Source organism: Saccopteryx leptura, chromosome 2 (genome assembly GCF_036850995.1).
Source record: "Saccopteryx leptura isolate mSacLep1 chromosome 2, mSacLep1_pri_phased_curated, whole genome shotgun sequence".
NCBI lineage: Eukaryota > Metazoa > Chordata > Mammalia > Chiroptera > Emballonuridae > Saccopteryx > Saccopteryx leptura.
Genome location: NC_089504.1, coordinates 252802002 through 252819030, shown reverse-complemented (window position 1 = coordinate 252819030; position 17029 = coordinate 252802002). Strand labels below are relative to the sequence as shown.

Below are 17029 nucleotides of genomic sequence, written 5' to 3'. Positions count from 1 at the left end.
GCTCTTAGGATAAGAAAGACAGGCAGGAGGTCAGCAGGGGCAGGGAGTGTTCATACCTTCGTGTTTGTTGAGGGACCCCGGCTTTCCGTTTACAAACAGGTGTGAGCTTGAGGCCTCGGATTCTATGGTAATATTTTCTGCTTCTCGGAGGGGAAAATCTGTGTGTGTGTGTGTGTGTGTGTGTGTGTGTGTGTGTGTGTGTGTGTGTTTTCTTTGGTAGGGCTGCTGCTCTATTTACATGGATGTCAAATTGACCCCACTCCTGAGGGCAGCTCTGGGATTGTCACGGGGTTCACACAGCCAGAGGGTTCTCATAGGCGCCAGAGGATCAGGAGCGTTAGTGAGCTTCCTGGGTAGCGAGGCCTGGACCAGGTGTGTCGGGAGGGATCTCGAGGCTATGCCGGCTCAGCAGGGAAAAGCCTAAGGACGGCCAGGAATGTGGGCTGGGGACTCTACCAGGCCGTGGCATTGGCAGGGGCATGGAGCGAGGCAAAGAGGACAGGTGAGTTCCTTTGCAGGACAGAGACATTTGGCCTGGAGTCTGTTTGACTCTGAGCCATGAGGACCTCCCTGGAATAACGGGAGTTCCACGGAGGACGTCTCTGAGGAGGAGGCAGGAAAAAAGCAGCGGTTAAGGAGGAAGAGGAATGAGGCCGTGGCAGCGGAGGGTCCTCGTTAGGGACTCTCTGGAAAGTTCTCAGAAGCCAGGTGAGAGAAAGAACAGCGCTAAATGTCTCCCAGAAGACCAACAGAGCACAGAGCCATGTCACACATCTTGGCTGAGTGACAAAAAGTCCTGACACAATGTGAAATCCAGTGAGCGCGGTGACTCCCGTGCCCTGGAAAGTTATGTCCAAGCCTGTTCCTTGGACACAATCGGCAGAGCAGTCTGGCACATGTTCTGGGGTTGTAAATCACGTTTGGGGCACTGAAATTTTCTCTCTCCCTTTTAGGAAGGGGAAAATAGCTCACAGAGCCCGGTTGGGGCCATGGGGCTCACAGCGATCAGTCGGCCGCAGACTCAGTCTGTGAGGCTGTTTCCTCCCATCTCCTCTCCACCGGCTGTGGAAACCCTGTCAGACCTTGTCCCTGCTCTCGCTTCCTGGCAGCTAGAAAGGGCCTGGGACGTTTTCCATCGGGCACAGAGATGGCCCGACATCTTTGTTTAAGAAACAGTGGAAACTGTAACCCTGTGGAGGGAAGGAGGCCTTATTTCTTCCTTCAGGGTATAGGCTGCCGAAAGAGCCCCTAGGCCAGGGGTCCCCAAACTACGGCCTGCAGGCAGCATGCGGCCCCCTGAGGCCATTTATCTGGCCCCCGCCGCACTTCCGGAAGGAGCACCTCTTTCATTGGTGGTCAGTGAGAGGAGCACATTGACCATCTCATTAGCCAAAAGCAGCCCATAGTTCCCATTGAAATACTGATCAGTTTGTTGATTTAAACTTACTTGTTCTTTATTTTAAATATTGTATTTGTTCCCGTTTTGTTTTTACTTTAAAATAAGATATGTGCAGTGTGCATAGGGATTTGTTCATAGTTTTTTTTATAGTTCAGCCCTCCAACGGTCTGAGGGACAGTGAACTGGCCCCCTGTGTAAAAAGTTTGGGGACCCCTGCCCTAGGCTATAACTGACAGGGAAAGAGGAAAACCACTTAAGTTATCCATGTACATCATATCAGATGGTTTTAAAGTAATTTTTCTGGCTAGGTTTGTAAAGAACATCATTCATTATACCTCCCACGGCCCCCCTGGGGTGCTTTTTAGGTGTTCAATAAGGACTGTCTTCAGGGCAAGGACACGGGGTGGAGTGGGGGGTTGAAAATTCACAGCATCTTGTTTAAATATAAAAATCTCTTATGCGAGTTCATTATCTCTTAGCCTTCTATCTCTTTTGAGTCCGATGTGGCTGTGAGGCACTGGTTGGTGGGCCACGGATGCCATGGAGACCATGGAAATGTATGGACAGTGCATTAGCCAGAGGATACCACAGGCCCTGGTCTAAGTGTCACGTGGGCTTAGGGGCCTGCTGCCATAATCCCTGCACCAGGCCGTGACTCAGGGATGGCCATTTAGTGTCTAAAAAAAGGAGCAGGGAGACATACTCTAGGGAAAGGGAAGTGGATAAAATCAGGTCAAAGGAAATGAATTTTGTCTGAATAACTGTTCCCAAGTAGAGCTAACAGCTCACAGAAGGTGGGGCTGATGGGGACCAGCGAGAGGAAGAAAGCTCAGCCCTGAGGTTCCGGTGACAGGATGACAGTCGGTCCTGCCTCTGCCCCTGCCCGGGGGAGGGGGGGCCTGGAGGAGGTGAGGGGACCCGCCAGGCACATCACAGACAGAAGCTCGGCCGGAGGTCCTGTATAGTCAGTGCAAAACCAGAGTCTTCCCTCTCCTCCCCCCGGCCACCTCTTAGCTAACAAATGCAGGTGGACTCTCCCTATAGGCAGAGTTATTAGTATTGGGGTTTTATGTATTTAGTCACCCTTAGAAAGGCAGGAAATGACAAAGATATGGAGTGGCTCTTCCTGTGTTCTCCTCCTGTGCCTTCCTATACCCACACTAGCCTGCTGCTATTCATCTGACATGGGGAGGTTACCGCTGCAGGGGGAGGAAAAAATGAAAGGGTCGGGCTCAAGAATCTCAGTACCCATGTGCGGATGCATGTTGGTGGACACTGGCACATAGTCTCCATTATGAGCTGAAGTTCGTGTGAGCACCGTGCACGGAAAAGGTCATCACAAGAGCTGCCGTCACGTTTGGGTCCATTGGTTCGAGGCACTGATGAGGACAGGGTCACCGCTCTGGTGCGGCCACTTCCCCGCACCCCACCCACTCCTCCTTCGGGTCTGAAATTGATGATGTCGCATCTGTCTGAAGGCTGGGAGGGCCCTCCTGTTCCTCTATGACTGTCCTTGGTGTGGTTTTTCCTAAATGGTGTTTCTTCAAATTCTCTCTCCTTCCCCCCGACTCTGTCAGCTCCATTGGGTGGAACCACATCTCTGTCTACTTATCTTAGGACTTATCAACTTATCATCGTGCCTGAATTGCTCAAAAAACCATCTGAGCAATTGAGTGAATAAATAGTTCCTATACAAGAATCAACATTAATAATATCATTTACAGTGTCTGACCAGGTGGTGGCACAGTAGATAGAGCATTGGACTGGGATGCGGAGGACACAGGTTCAAAACCCTAAGGTTGCCAGCTTGAGCGCGGCCTCATCTGGTTTGAGCAAAGCTCACCAGCTTGAGCCCAAGGTCGCTGACTTGAGCAAGGGGTCACTTGGTCTGCTGTAGCCCCTCTGATCAAGGCACATATGAGAAAGCAATCAATGAACAACTAAGGTACCACAACTATGAGTTGATGTTCTCATCTCTCTCCCTTCTGGTCTGACTGTCCCTATCTGTCCCTCCCTCTGTCTTCCTTTGTCTCTGTCACAAAAACAATATATATATATATATATATATATAATTTACATTGCCAACCCTTCCTTCCCCCTCCCTGTAACCACTTTACTTTTATCTATTAACATGTCTGTGACTAACCCAAGTTTTAAAGGTATCGCGTCCTCATTGGAATTTAAAAATCAGTGAGCAGCCACGGTGGCATGCATGGTCACAGCGTTCCCTGATGCCGTGTGCAAGTAAACCCGCGTCACCCAGATGCAGACTGTCTGGATGACATCCCACCTCTGCCACATGCCGCGGTTGGCCAGGGGCGCGTGACTGCCCCCTCTGACTGAGCTCCCTTGTAACATCAGATATAATTACACCTGCCTGTTAGGTTTGTCGTGGAAAGTGAGTTAATGTTTGTAAGGTTATTATGTGAGTGACAGAAGTATATAGACAGCAAGCCTCGGCTATACAGCAGGATGTAGTGAGAGGTGGGTGGATGGATAGATAGATAGATAGATAGATAGATAGATAGATAGATAGATAGATAGATGGTAGATGATAGAGACCAGCAAATAAATAAGCTTATTTCCTCACTCTACCTCTCTCCTCCCTAGACGGGCTCGCCAGTTTCAAAAGTTTCCTAAAGTCTGAATTCAGTGAGGAGAACCTGGAATTCTGGATGGCTTGTGAGAACTTCAAGAAGACCAAGTCCTCCATCGAGATGGCTGAGAAGGCCAAGAGAATTTATGAAGAGTTCATTAAGACGGAGGCACCTAAAGAGGTGGGTCGCCAGGGCTCGGTGGGCGGGCGTGCTCTGCGTGAGGGTCCCCTCGGCGACTTCTCAGGAAGGACTTCTGTATGGTGCACAGCTACTGGCTATGCGCCAACTGGCATGTGGCCCTCCTTTCCCGAGCACCTCCTGGGTACAAAGGCAGGGCCATACTGCCAAGCAGACATGAACTTGACCCTGTTCAGACCAACCCCCTCCTCCTGGTCAAGCAGCACGGTCTCAACGTCAGCAATGAGCAAGGAGGGCGCTCACATGATCTTGGATAAATTAGCAAGTCTCTATGAACGTGGTACCTTCTTTGTGACAATGGAGACAATGCAGGGTTGTAAGGGTGGGAAGAGACACATACCTCAGTGTCCGAGCTGATGCATGCCTAACAAGTGTTCCCACCCCTTCTCAGTTCTCGTTTCTCTCTTCCTCATCCCTCCTCTTCCTTTTTTGTGAAACATTTTTTCCTCTCTACTTCCTTCATCCCTTTGTCTATCCCTCCTCCCCCCACCATTTATACTTAAGTTGAGACAGCAGGGTACCTGCTGGTGAAAATCAAATTATTACCAGGTAACAGTGCTAGAGATGTCGGAAGACAGGACCCCGTCTGTTGGCTACTAAAGACAGCATGTGCGTTGATCTTAGAGGCACTCTGGGGGGAGTTTCTCTGCTTTCTGCTCTTCATGGACAACTGAACTGTGAAGCCTTTTGTGGAATTCAGGGCGGCCACACAGCAAAAACTATTCCTGATACTTCAGTCAGATCACTCTGATTTCGAATTGCACCCTGTAATCCAATCTGGGCATGAAACATTTCACAAGATTTGGAGTCAGCCCCAGAGTGGTCCGAGCAAGCCCTGTAAGTAGGCAATCATCTACTTATGGTGATTGGAGAGAGATCCTCCCTCCCTAACATCCCTTTTCTCTCATGGGTGCTCTAGACTCTTTAGTTATGAATTAGTCGTCACTAATGGACAAATTATACACCTTAATACCAACAGGTGAGCCTCCCTCCATGACACGGAGGTGAAGGGCGGAAGCAGGAGTGTGTAGGGAGCCGCGGGTCCAGGTGGAGAAGACAGAAGGGTCCGGAAGAGACCTTTCTCTGCCAGCCCAAGTCCCTGTTTATGATGTTATCAAGAAGATTGGTTTCAAGTTAAATCAGACACACATTTTCTGACATCACTGGGTTCCCCAGCTCCAACCTACCTTCCTACCAACTCCATCCCCCTCCATGGAATTCTAGGATCTGTTGTGGTATCTGCCAAACGGCAGTCACCCATCCAGACTGTGGCTGATTGCTCTGAGCCCCAGGAAACCATTGTTCTTAAGGTTCTATATTCAAACACTGATGTTACCATGAAAATAGGAGACATTAAAAACGAAATTTTGGCCTGACCAGGTAGTGGCACAGTGGATAGAGCGTTGGCCTGGGATGCATAGGAACCAGGTCTGAAACCCTGAAGTCGCCGGCTTGAGCATAGGCTCACCAGCCTGAGCATGGGGTCGCTGGCTTGAGCGTGGGATCATAGACATGACCGCATGGTCGATGGCTTGAAGCCCAAGGTCAGTAGCTTGAGCACAAGGTTGCTGGCTTGAGCAAGGGGTCACTGGCTCTGCTGTAGCCCCCCAGTCAAGGCACCTATGAGAAAGCAATCGATAAACAACTAAGGTGCCACAACAAAGAATTGACGTTTCTCATCTCTCTCCCTTCCTGTCTGTCTCTCTCTCTGTCTCTCTTACTAAAAGAAAAGGAGTTTTGAAATAGAACAAACCCTGTCTGAATTAGCAGAACAAACATACTGTGGCCCCCATCCTAAGGACCTGTGGGCTCTAACTAAAGAGCCTGGCCAGGGCCTCCATCCTCTGAGCTGTGAGATGAATGCACACCCGGGCTCAACATCGAGATGTGTGGTTTCTAATACATTCATTAGTTCTGTGAACTTGAAGAAGCCACTTCGCCTTTGTAGATATATTTCTCCCTGCCCCATAAAAGGAGAGGCTGAGTCTCGGGGTCCAGAGGATTCCATGAGGCATGTACGCATTAGCAGCTGGAAGAAGGTCTGACATGGGGTGCGCTGGTCACCTCTTCATCTGAGCCAGCCACACACTTCTTAAAGTCTCGGTGGCCTTCCCCACAGCCTAGAGACTAGAAGGCATTGTTCTCACCGTTGGTGACTCTCACCCCTTGTTCATTTTGTTGGTGAGAAATTCCACGTCTTCACCCACACCCATAGTGACCCTGCTTTCTGGCCCACAGGTGAACATCGACCACTTCACGAAGGACGTCACCCTGAAGAACCTGGTGGAACCTTCGCTGAGCAGCTTCGATGTGGCCCAGAAAAGAGTCTACGCCCTGATGGAGAAGGATTCCCTGCCCCGCTTCGTGCGTTCTGAGTTTTATCAGGAGCTCATTAAGTAGCCATGAGGCAGCCCTGAGAATCGCCCTGTGAGTTGTCCCTCTGTCACAACCCTGCGCTCCCAGCAGATGACGTATCTCCCCCCATTACAGCTTTGCTTCAAGACACCTACCCAGGGAATCCTGGGGGTTGCTCGCTCGGCCTGCATTGCTTTGGACGGTTATTATCTGAGTGGCTTCCTTTCCCCAGTGCCTTCTTCCCGCCCCTATTCTTAACTAAGCCCCATTTAGTCCGTGGTTGCCAAACCCGATCAGAATCACAGGAGAATCCTGCCGAAGGCAAGGAAGTGTAGACCAATGTGCAGTATCGTTGAAGGCGGGGCCATCTGGCTTCCGTTTGCTTCGCCATCAACCTTGTTCTGATGAGGAACATGGGGGGGGGGGGGTGCAGGGAGACCCATGTCAAGTGCAATGAATGGGCCTCACTTGTTGTTTGAGTTCTGATCCGGGGATGTCGCCCACCTAATTGTTTCTGACCTTGGTTGAGAATTTTGTGAGGCAGCCACTCTCTGATTTTTAAAGCAAATTATTTAAAATACGGCCTACCCTCTTAGAGAATCTTCATGTGGCTAGAGATTACGAACAAGAAATACAACCATGAGTGTGTTCTGCTCAGCTCGCTGAACACGCTCAATATGGATTGATTCCTCCTTGTGCCTCCCGCAGACACCCCCATAATGCCCACAAATTCCACATTAAATCAGTGACCTCAGGTTGACAATGGCCTGTTTTGCAAATGCATCTATGCCTCCAGTATGCGACCCCAAAGATTTAATTCCCCTCTCTTTTTTTTTCTTTTTTAATTTGTGTAAAATTCTAAAACTTTTAACTCGGGAATGTCCCCTAAGACAGACACTGTTTCTCAACCTCAAAAACCAACAGGGCTGTGTGCCCAAATGCGAACACCTGTCAGCCTGAAATGATTAATGACCTTATGTACGATGCAGTACATGTTTCTAGTACATGACAATTGACTGAGAAACACCAAATTATCTTTGGAAAAACCAATTTGACTATACAGAGGGGCGTTCTAAGTGAAAGAGAGAGAGCGAGCTTCAAAGTACCCGGCTTTTGCAAAATCATATACTTCTTTCGCAGCTCTCGTTCCCTTCCTGTCCCGGTTCCCTGGGTTAGTGAATTCTCACCAAAGTGCACCCTGACCCCCGACTGGGCTCACGTGGCTAGCCATGGTGTTTTCAGTAGCTGACACTTTTAATTCGTATTCCACTATTGTTTTAAGTCTTGCTAGGATGTTTCCTTACCATTAGTAGATTTGACTAGATGATGTCAATTATTTACACGATTTAGTAATAAGGCAAATCACGGTAAACCATGTAAGAGACTAACCAAGGTGACGCTACTGAGTGAGTGAAAAAAAAAAAAGAGTTTTTACAGGGTTAATAAACTCCGGAAATGTTTCGGTAGAAGATCATACTGCTTAGTTCTGCCTTCTCCTCTTTCCCGTTCCCTGTGTCTGACGCACACTCCTGGCTTCACAACTCGGTCACCCGTTTTATGCAGTTATTCCCAAAGAAAGTCAGTGATTTCCCAAGAATAAGGAAGGTGAGGCGATTCTGTTACTGTCTCCATCCGCCAGATGCTGAGCATGCTTGTTGGGTTTCCCCTATGTTTGTTATCAAAGGTGGACATCCCTTCCTGGGCCTCTCTGCCCCGTCACCTTCTGTGCATGGGCGGGAGGCTCCCCTGCCCACAGGTGTCTCTGTGGGGTGAGTCCATCCACATGTGTCAGTAATGCCCACTTCTTGGACACCCTGTCACCCAGCTGCAGAGATGGGGCCAGACCGCACCGTGATCGTGCGGACCACGTGCATTCGTATAGCCGTGACAAGCAGAGCCGGAGGGACGGGGTGGTCCCAGCACCACCTTCCTGAACACCTGTCCACATGGCCCCCATGCAGTTTAAAGTCTCCAGACCTTCACAGTCTCACGCGGCTAGAAATGCTATCGGAACCAAGAACCCAGATGAGTTCTTGTTCCTTGGGCACCAAAACGTTTTTAAGAAAAATTTTAATTTGCTTAGAAATTCAAATGTTTTCCACACATGACGGGAAAGGAAGACGTGTCTGAACATGCCCAGAGAATCGATAGACAGTACAGAGCTCACCCAGGGGGCGGGTGTTACAAAGACTCAGGCCGGCATTTTCACCGGGGACCGCACGCCCCACGCCAGGGGTGGACTTGTCGGTTCACCTTTTCATAAGCTGATCGTGGGGGCCAGAGGCAGGAGAGGGGCCCAAGGCCAGCTGTGAGGCTCCATGGGCTCTATACACATATATATGTGATTTTAAATTTAAAGCCATAGACACACACACACCCCACACATGAAACTCTTCTAACATACGAATACAATGAAAAGGGATACAAACAGCACAGCCCCAAATTAAAAAGGCAAACACATCAAAATTGCCCTAAAAAGAAGTTCTTTGAAATCTTTTGGAAGTGTTTTTAAACTTAGAAAAATATGTGTGTTGCGAGAGGTCTCCATGGTAACAGAGAGAAAGTACATTCTTTTCATTCTGGGAGATGAGAGAAACCAGGATGATCCTTCCGGGGAAAACAAACTGTGTGACATCTGCTTATCGGTCCCCCCTCCTCCACCCTCCCCCCCCCCCCGTGCGTTCCCCGGAACGTGGGCAGTGCAGGAGCCCGGTGTGTGCGCGTTTTCTTCCCAGAGACAGTGCACCCACAGCCGTAAGTGGACCAGGGATGTAGGCATGTGGTCACTGAGAACAGGGGCATCTGCATCTCCCTCTTGGGGGGAAGTCTAGGGTTAAGGCAGGGACATCCCCATGACTGAGCCTTCCGATGACTGGGTTTGACACAGCCTGGGGTTGGGGTCAGATTAGGACCTAAATTCGACCAGAAGAAACAGGCAGACCATGGACTCTAGAGTAAGATATAGAACTCTGAGTTCCATCTTTGTCTACTGAAGCGGCGCTCGTTCATGGGAACGCCCCCTACACACGTGCACACACACAGAGATGCACTCATATACACACACATGCACCCGTGCATGCAACACATACAAACATATGTGAACACACACACATCTATGTGTGCACACACCTACACTCATGTGCCCACACACACGTTCATTCTCCCAGACAGATATCTTCTGAAATCCGGAATTCACTGAGGCATTTCAGTAACTTTGCCTTCAAGCCAACAGAATCGAACGTCTGTCTGTGCCCGAACCCCGAACCCCACTCCCCCAGCTCTCCATAGGGGCAGCCATGCTTTAAGTAAGCTTCAGGTTCTAGGGCATCAAGAACACAGGGGAAGGAATTGCTTTCCTGTTTGTCCTCTGTAAAGCCCTGTGTTTGACTTGGCTGGTGTGTCTGCCGTACACACTCCCCTCCAACAGGACACGGTAACCATTGTTTCCCAAAGAATAACAGGCATCTAGAAATGTCCATAAAACCTTGACCATCATCCAATCAAGTCAATAAACTCATTAGCAGCCCCTGGCTGGCCTTGGTCGCGCTGCCAGTCCCGACACCAATGGGGTCATTCAAGATATAAAAGGCTGATAGTTTTTTCAGGGAAATCATTTCAACCCCTGAAATCACCTCCCACCCCCAGTGGGCCATCGACCCTGTTTCCTGGAAATGTTGCAAGTGGGGGGAGAGAGAGGGTCGCAGGAACAAGAGAGAGAGGGGAGAGAAGGAGTTGGTGAGGAAGGGTGCGTCTTGCTGGAGGAGTAGAGTGCCTTCGCTAGGAGGCGTGGAGGGGTCGCCTTGGGTGATTGAAAAGCCATCTCCTGTCGTCCTCAAGACAGGAAGGCATTTCTTGACTGACAACACAGCCAAATGAGAAACTTCACTCAAAATCCTGGGGCATGTTGATTAGGAAAAAAAAAAAAAAGCAATTGGGAGGGTTCACTGTCCCCACTTGGTTTGGACATCCCCAGGCAGCAAGGGTGAGGAACACAGCTTCCAACACCCAAGCACTAAACCCAAGGTCCATCCAGGCGACCGCACAGGCGCTGGGTGTGAGGTCCTGGTCTCGGTACACCCTGACTCAGCTGCCCTTAGACCTCCCTGGGCGTCTGGTGTATCCATCCCGCCACACAGGGGAGGCTTTAACATTTGTGGGGACACGGTCCCTAGAAAACCACGTGGGACCTGCTGCTGTGCCACACACGTTCTCACTCAAATGGCAAGTCTCGGGGCCGAGCAGAGCGCCAGACACCCCAGGCTCAGTTCTCACATCCCGGAGCTGGAAAGGGCAGCTCTTCCGGCTGAGGACACATTCGTAGCTTTCAATGAAGAGTCAGAGTGAGACTGAAGGGCCACACATGCCACCAACACTTTGTCACAGTATCCCAGCCTCACAGTTAACAATAATCTTATTTTTCCGGGAGAGAAGCTACTTGTCAAACTCTTAATGCTCACACCAGGTTCATAAACCTCGTACACGGCACCTACTTTCTCACCGGAGATGCTCCCTCCCACCCCCACCCCCGCCCCACACCTGGGTCTCCCTTCCCCCCTTCCCCTGTGAGAAGAGACAAGTAATGTGGCTGGGTCTAAGCGCGAGCTGAGGCATAAAAGGAACAGAAGGAATTTGTCCTTGAATAGAAGTGATCTGGGTCATGTCTGCCCAGAGTTCGTTTGAGGTCAAGGATCAGTATTCAGGGGTGTGGAGGAAGCTAAATGTTTTTAAAAAATGTTGCAACTGGCAAGTTATCTCCTCCAGGAGCTACCGGCCCCAAGAAAAGGGGTGGAGGTGACAGTTTGGAAACCCCCTTGTCCGCGTCTGTCCCTGACACTCTCGTGTGGGAAGAACTCGTGTGTTTCACTTCTGTAAAGCCAGTAGCCACAGCCACCATCACAACTGCCTGGCCCGTGCAGGTTCTCATTTGATTTGGACAAACGGTAATGAAACAACAGAGCCAAGAACTGGTGGGCTATTAGCTTTAATCCTAGCTTGTACCCGGCGGGCAAGAAATACACACAGTGGGAAAACACTTCCGTCTCCATTCAGGGCTCCCAAAGCCACTGACTTATCTGAGTTTCCTAGAATCAAAGGTTTGTACCTCACCAGCCTTATTCACCTCTGTTCCCCATCTCCTTCTCTCTGTACAAACTGGCTTCTCCTTCAGCACTCTGCCATCTTGGCTGCTTCTCCTCTCCTCCATGTGGCCTTTTCTCTGCTCTCCTCCAGCTTGGGCTCCTCTGCCCCATTTTATAGTGTAGGAATCAAAACCTTTAATCCAATATACAAACAAGGAAGTCTCTGATACAAAGTCACTTATCTGAGGCATAAATGGGATTCCTCATAAGAGTGTACCACCCCACATCATGCAACAGTCAAGGGTGTGGGGAAAAGCTTAGTCTTAAAACTAAGCCTTAGGCTATAACAACCCTGCCTGCTTACAGCCTGTCCCCCACACCAAATGCAAAGTATAAGCGAGCAAACATATACATCATATTTGCAAACTTATTTGACCAACAGCTTCTGTGCCCAATATATTGTATGCTGTGCACTCATACTGCTTGGTAAATAGTCTCTGTAACCCCGACCACAATGGTACATTAAATATATATCTGTGTCACAGCCTCCGGAATCCTTCTTGACTAGCAAACATCCTTTATCCAGAATGCTTCCTTCAGGTGGGTGGGGGGAGGGGGGTGTCCGTTGACTGTGCTGCTCACGCCAGGTGAGCCCCAGACCAGCTGGGACAACCCCCGTCTGAACAGTCAGTCATCGCTGGACCTGGACTGCCGTCCTGCGCGCAGACTCGCAGAGGGGGCTGCCGGTGCCCCATTTCTATGCACTGTTGACCACTTTCCCCTGGGTCAGGGGGACCCAGCTGCCTCCCATTAGGAAGGACGGAGCACCTGGTGCCACATGGCTCCACACCAGCGGGGGTAGGGGTGGTGCAGGGGCAGGTCTGAGGTCGGTTGGCACTGGGAGCTTGGGTTTGTGCCCCTATAGATGGGGTGAGCGGCTCCGATGATACAGGAGGTGGGGCAAGAGCACGTTTATGTGGAAAGAAGCAGGACAGGGAGCAGATGGACAGGGAGAAATGACAGTGAAGGTCCCTGTGGCACCAGAGGGACGGGTGGAGTGTCCGAGGGCCCAGCTGGTCTCTGATGGTTTCTCATCCCTGCATAACATGAGGCCTCGTTGTGCCTGAGGCTGACGCACAGTCCCTGAATCACTTTGCTACATCCTCTCTCCTCTTTATTCCCTTGAATGTGGGTGGGTATCTGAGTGTTCCCATCTGGAAGAGCCGCTCCCCCCGCCCCCGTCTCACCCACGGAGCAAGGTGAGAGCAAGGTCACTACACAAACTGGCGGCGGCGTGTGGAGGCCGGCCGGACACCACAGTCGGACTGCCTGGGCCCCTCAGCCAAGGGGACCCCCACGTGCACACCGTTGCAACGTGAGGGCTCCCGGCTCTGATGTGGGTCAGGCGGGCTCCGGGCAGCGCCTTCCGAGGGCCGGTGACCAAAGCCAAACTCTGCAGCTGTTGTGTCTCTGAAGCACGCTTTCCTCACATCTACGGGTTCTAAACAGGCCGTCTCTCGGAAACTGTTCTGCCCACAAATCTTTCCAAATCCCGGGCAACCTTCTGGTCGGCTTCTCCCAGCCTCTGGGGCGTCCAGACTTGGACTTCAGTCTCAGAGGGTGAACTCCTGGTCCCCTTCCCTAAGCTTTTCCGCTTCGTGGTCAAACCCTACTGTCTGGCTCTTTGAAGGTGTTAAAACACACACACACACACACACACACACACACACACACTAAAAGCCACCATGTGATTAGGAAGCAATGCTGGTGAGGGGGCAGTCTTTGCTGCTGACCTGCCCCCACGGCCAGGCCACCAGGCCTTGTGAACAAGTCACATTTCCAAATTGGTGACCAGTCGGGGTGCCGGCTGCCAGCGGCATGGACGTCTCAGCTCTGCCTTGAAGACGAGCCTCGTGACCACAGTGGGGAGAAACTGCCTGTGCTGTGTGACACCTGCCTCAGATGCCCTCCACCTTCCCAGCTGCCAAGCAGAATTCCCAGAAAACTTCAAATTCTCAGAAAACATCAGACACTTCAAGAGGAGCCAGCGCCCAGAGCCTTTCGAGAGTCAGGTTGACTCGATGGGTGTTTGTCTGATTTCTTATAACGGAGCGTTTATTTTTGACTGCTTTTGTAAGCAGCAACTAAAACCACCACATCTGTTATTTTCTTGAGTTTCTTCAACAGTTCTCCCAAGGACAAGTGGAGAGGCGGGGAGGGGGGTCAGGGAGCTGGGTGACAGTGCAGACACTCCCCGTGGGCCCTGAACGGAGGCCCAGCCCTCCTCTCTCTCTGCAGCTCAGACTCCAGCAGCAGCCAGGGACACGCGCAGAGACACCCCGGGGGCTGAGGAGGTGTCAGCTTGCCTGGCCCGTCAGCCCAGGCACAGCCATCACCCCCCAAACCACTGCCATTTCTAGGGCTGGCCTCCTCCCCCATTGTCACTGTCAGGAGGGGGTGTTGATGCTGACGGCTGTGAGAGGCTCCGTCCAAAGTTACAGAGTTCCCCGGAACAGCAGACTTCTTACAGATGGTCTGACTCCCAGCCTGGGCGTTTTTCCTTTGGAACAAAATTCACGTTATGCGTCAGCCACGTGTCTATGATATGATGACAACAGATGCTCTTAAAGCTGATATTGAATAGCTATTAGAGATGAGGGACGTGGAGGTAGGAGACAGCCCAGGGGAAAAAGTGCTTTTCAGGAATGTCCACCTTTGTGCTGTCTCTATAATATCCGTTCCCAATCAGATAGCCTTGCGGGTGAACACATTTCTTCTTTAAAAATAAAACATCCGGTTAGAAAGTTGTCAGCTCTCCATGCTTAAATAGAACTCCAGTAAGATGATACACATTGCTCATTTCCTGAAACCTTCCTAAAAACAGGCAGAGGGAACAGTATTTGCCCGAGAGAGAGGGAGGTCTGACGACAGCACCCTGACTTTTTGGAAACCGGTTGTCCACACGTGTGATGCATGCACCCCGCCCCCCACCCTGACAGCACGGGGGGATTCGTGGAGATATAAGGACACCGACCGTTCTTCAGGCCACATGTTACTATAGTAACTACTGTATATTGTTTTCACTGGGGTTGAAGTTCTCATGCTACATCTCTTAACTGCCCTTGTAAACTATTGTTGGCAAATTTATCCAATTTTGTGAAGCATTGTCTGTCAGGTAAGAGTCTCCCTTAAATGCAGATTCTCCTAAGAGCAAAAAACAAAAACAAAACCCCAAGAACAAAAAAACCCAAATACAAGAAAAGCATTTATCTGATCATGTGATGTCTGTTTAAGACCTTTCAGGCCCAGAGGACAGAGGGGTACCAGACTGTAGAGCACAGGTGTCCTTCACTGTCCGCTGGCTGGTGACACTTCCCACATCCTTACATTGTTTTATTTTCATTTATTTTTGAAAGAGGTGGGTGAGAAAGACAGGAACACCGAGCTGCTCCTGTATATGCCCCGACTGGGGATCAAACCCACAACCTTGTTGTCTCAAGACAACGTTCTTCACCGACGGAGCTAACCGGCCAGGGCCCCCCGTGCATTGTTTTAAATGCACTCCGATTTTAAGAAATAAATTGCACCTTCCCTTAAAACCATTCTGGAACTTCTCCTTGCGCACCATCTCAAATACTTTCACTCCACAGAAAATGCTATCATGCGGCTGCCACAGGAGTGCCCGTGGCAGAAACCATCCTCTGCCTTAAAAGTTTGTTTCAACTCTACAACCGTGGTCGCCACCATCCCAGGAGGCGGCTTCCTGCGTCCTTGCCTCCCATCCCAAGCTCTCCCGCCTCCGGCGGCATCAGGCCCCGATCCTGCAGAGCAGCGAACGCACACGTGCGCTGTGGTCTCCTGCGCCCGCCAGGCCTGGTGTGGTTCATGACCGTCCCCCTGTCCTCTGTGTCTCACCTGCGACCACCCCCCATCCCCATGTAAAGAATCAGCACACAGCATCTCCCCCAGGGAGACTTCTGGCATTTTTGACTTCTCAAACAGTCTGGGCATGAAAATGTCCAGGGACCTATCCCCTCCCTCCCAAGTTCCTAGGATAGGCTGAGTAAGGACATTCAAATGACGGTGGCTTTCAGCTGTGCCCTCAGGGAACAAGGCGCATTGCTTCTGTTGTCCAATGTGACAAACACCAGGTCAGAGCGGAGGTAGGGGAGGAGGGCAGAGGAGGAGAGCAGGCTGGTGGGACCTTTGTCACTCCCAGGGGCACACCTCCTGCTCCCTGTCCCCCGGATAGCTGTGCATCCAGCAGCGTCCTTGAACCTGTGGTGACCCTGTGGTGTGGCTCCTTCCTTGTCTAAGTAGGTCGGCCCTCTCCCAGGTTGTCAACTGGCTGACCAGTGAAGGGACGTGAATTATTATTATTCCTGCGAGTGTCACGGGGGTACCTGCTGTAACTCTTCCTTTTCATCCAGTTTGTACATATTTCACACTGGGAGGCGAGCAGGAACGGAGGGTAAGGGGTGCTGATCTGACCTTTGAAATTGCACGTTATTCCTCTGAAAAGCTCCTAATGGCGCCTGGGAATTGTGTGTCTCTTATCTTGACTGATCTTCCCAGCCCTGTCCTTCTGGACTGGGCTAAGAATAGGCAGAAGGCAGAGCGGGTATTTTTAGCTTGGGTGAGGGACCTTCTCGTTGGTGGACCAGCGGCCTGGCCTGTGGAGCATCTGCCCCACGGAGATAAAGGCTTTTGAAATCCAGATGAAAGCGGTTGATTCAGATCTGAGCCGCCTCAAGACAGGCAGGAGGCGCCCACGAGATTTCAGAGATAAACGGAGGCCTATTGTGATAAAAACCAAATCATTGTCTCTTTGAAGGGTGAAGGCAGACTGCAGAAAATCATGCGGGGGTACTCTCAGGCCTCCGAGCTGCTGGGAGAGAAATGGCTTCTCCAGTTCCCTCCGTCCTTCCCCTCCCGATGGCTCCGCATCAAGGGGCGACTTAGCCTTTCTGCAGCATGTATCAATAGCAATGAGGCCATCCAGTCGGTCAGGGGCGTGAGCAGAGGAAGTAGCATTTCTTTACATGTCGCCAGGGAGACAGTGAAAAGTTTAGGTGTAATCGCGATGAGGTTCCATGAATAATAAATACCTAAGAGTTTTTCAAGACAATTATTTTATATAAATTAGACAAAGCTTTCTGAACCTGTTTCTTTTTGTTTGTTTGTTTTTTGTTGTTGTTTTCTTCCTGTTTCATTTTTAAATTTTTTTAATCGATTTATTTTAGAGAGAGAGGAAGGGAGAGAGAGCGTGAGAAACAGAGACTCCTCCCAGTGTGGGGGGAGGTACCCTTAGAACGGGAACTTCCTCCCCCTTCCCCATTCCACGTCAAAGAATAAAGTTTCTGCTTGCTTTTTCCAAACTCAGTCCTGTTCTGTGGGCGCCT

At 50.6% G+C, this 17029-nt stretch overlaps 1 protein-coding gene across 1 annotated transcript in view; it reads left to right on the top strand.

Annotated features, from left to right (window-relative positions):
• The window catches only part of RGS5 (regulator of G protein signaling 5), a 37901-nt gene extending 25730 nt beyond the window's left edge, over window positions 1-12171 (top strand). Inside the window, exons 4-5 of the mRNA XM_066371368.1 lie at window positions 4010-4176; window positions 6433-12171. Coding sequence (XP_066227465.1) covers window positions 4010-4176; window positions 6433-6594 — 329 coding nt within the window. The 3' untranslated portion in view covers window positions 6595-12171. The remainder of the gene's footprint in view (window positions 1-4009; window positions 4177-6432) is intronic.
• Window positions 12172-17029: the final 4858 nt, after the last annotated feature.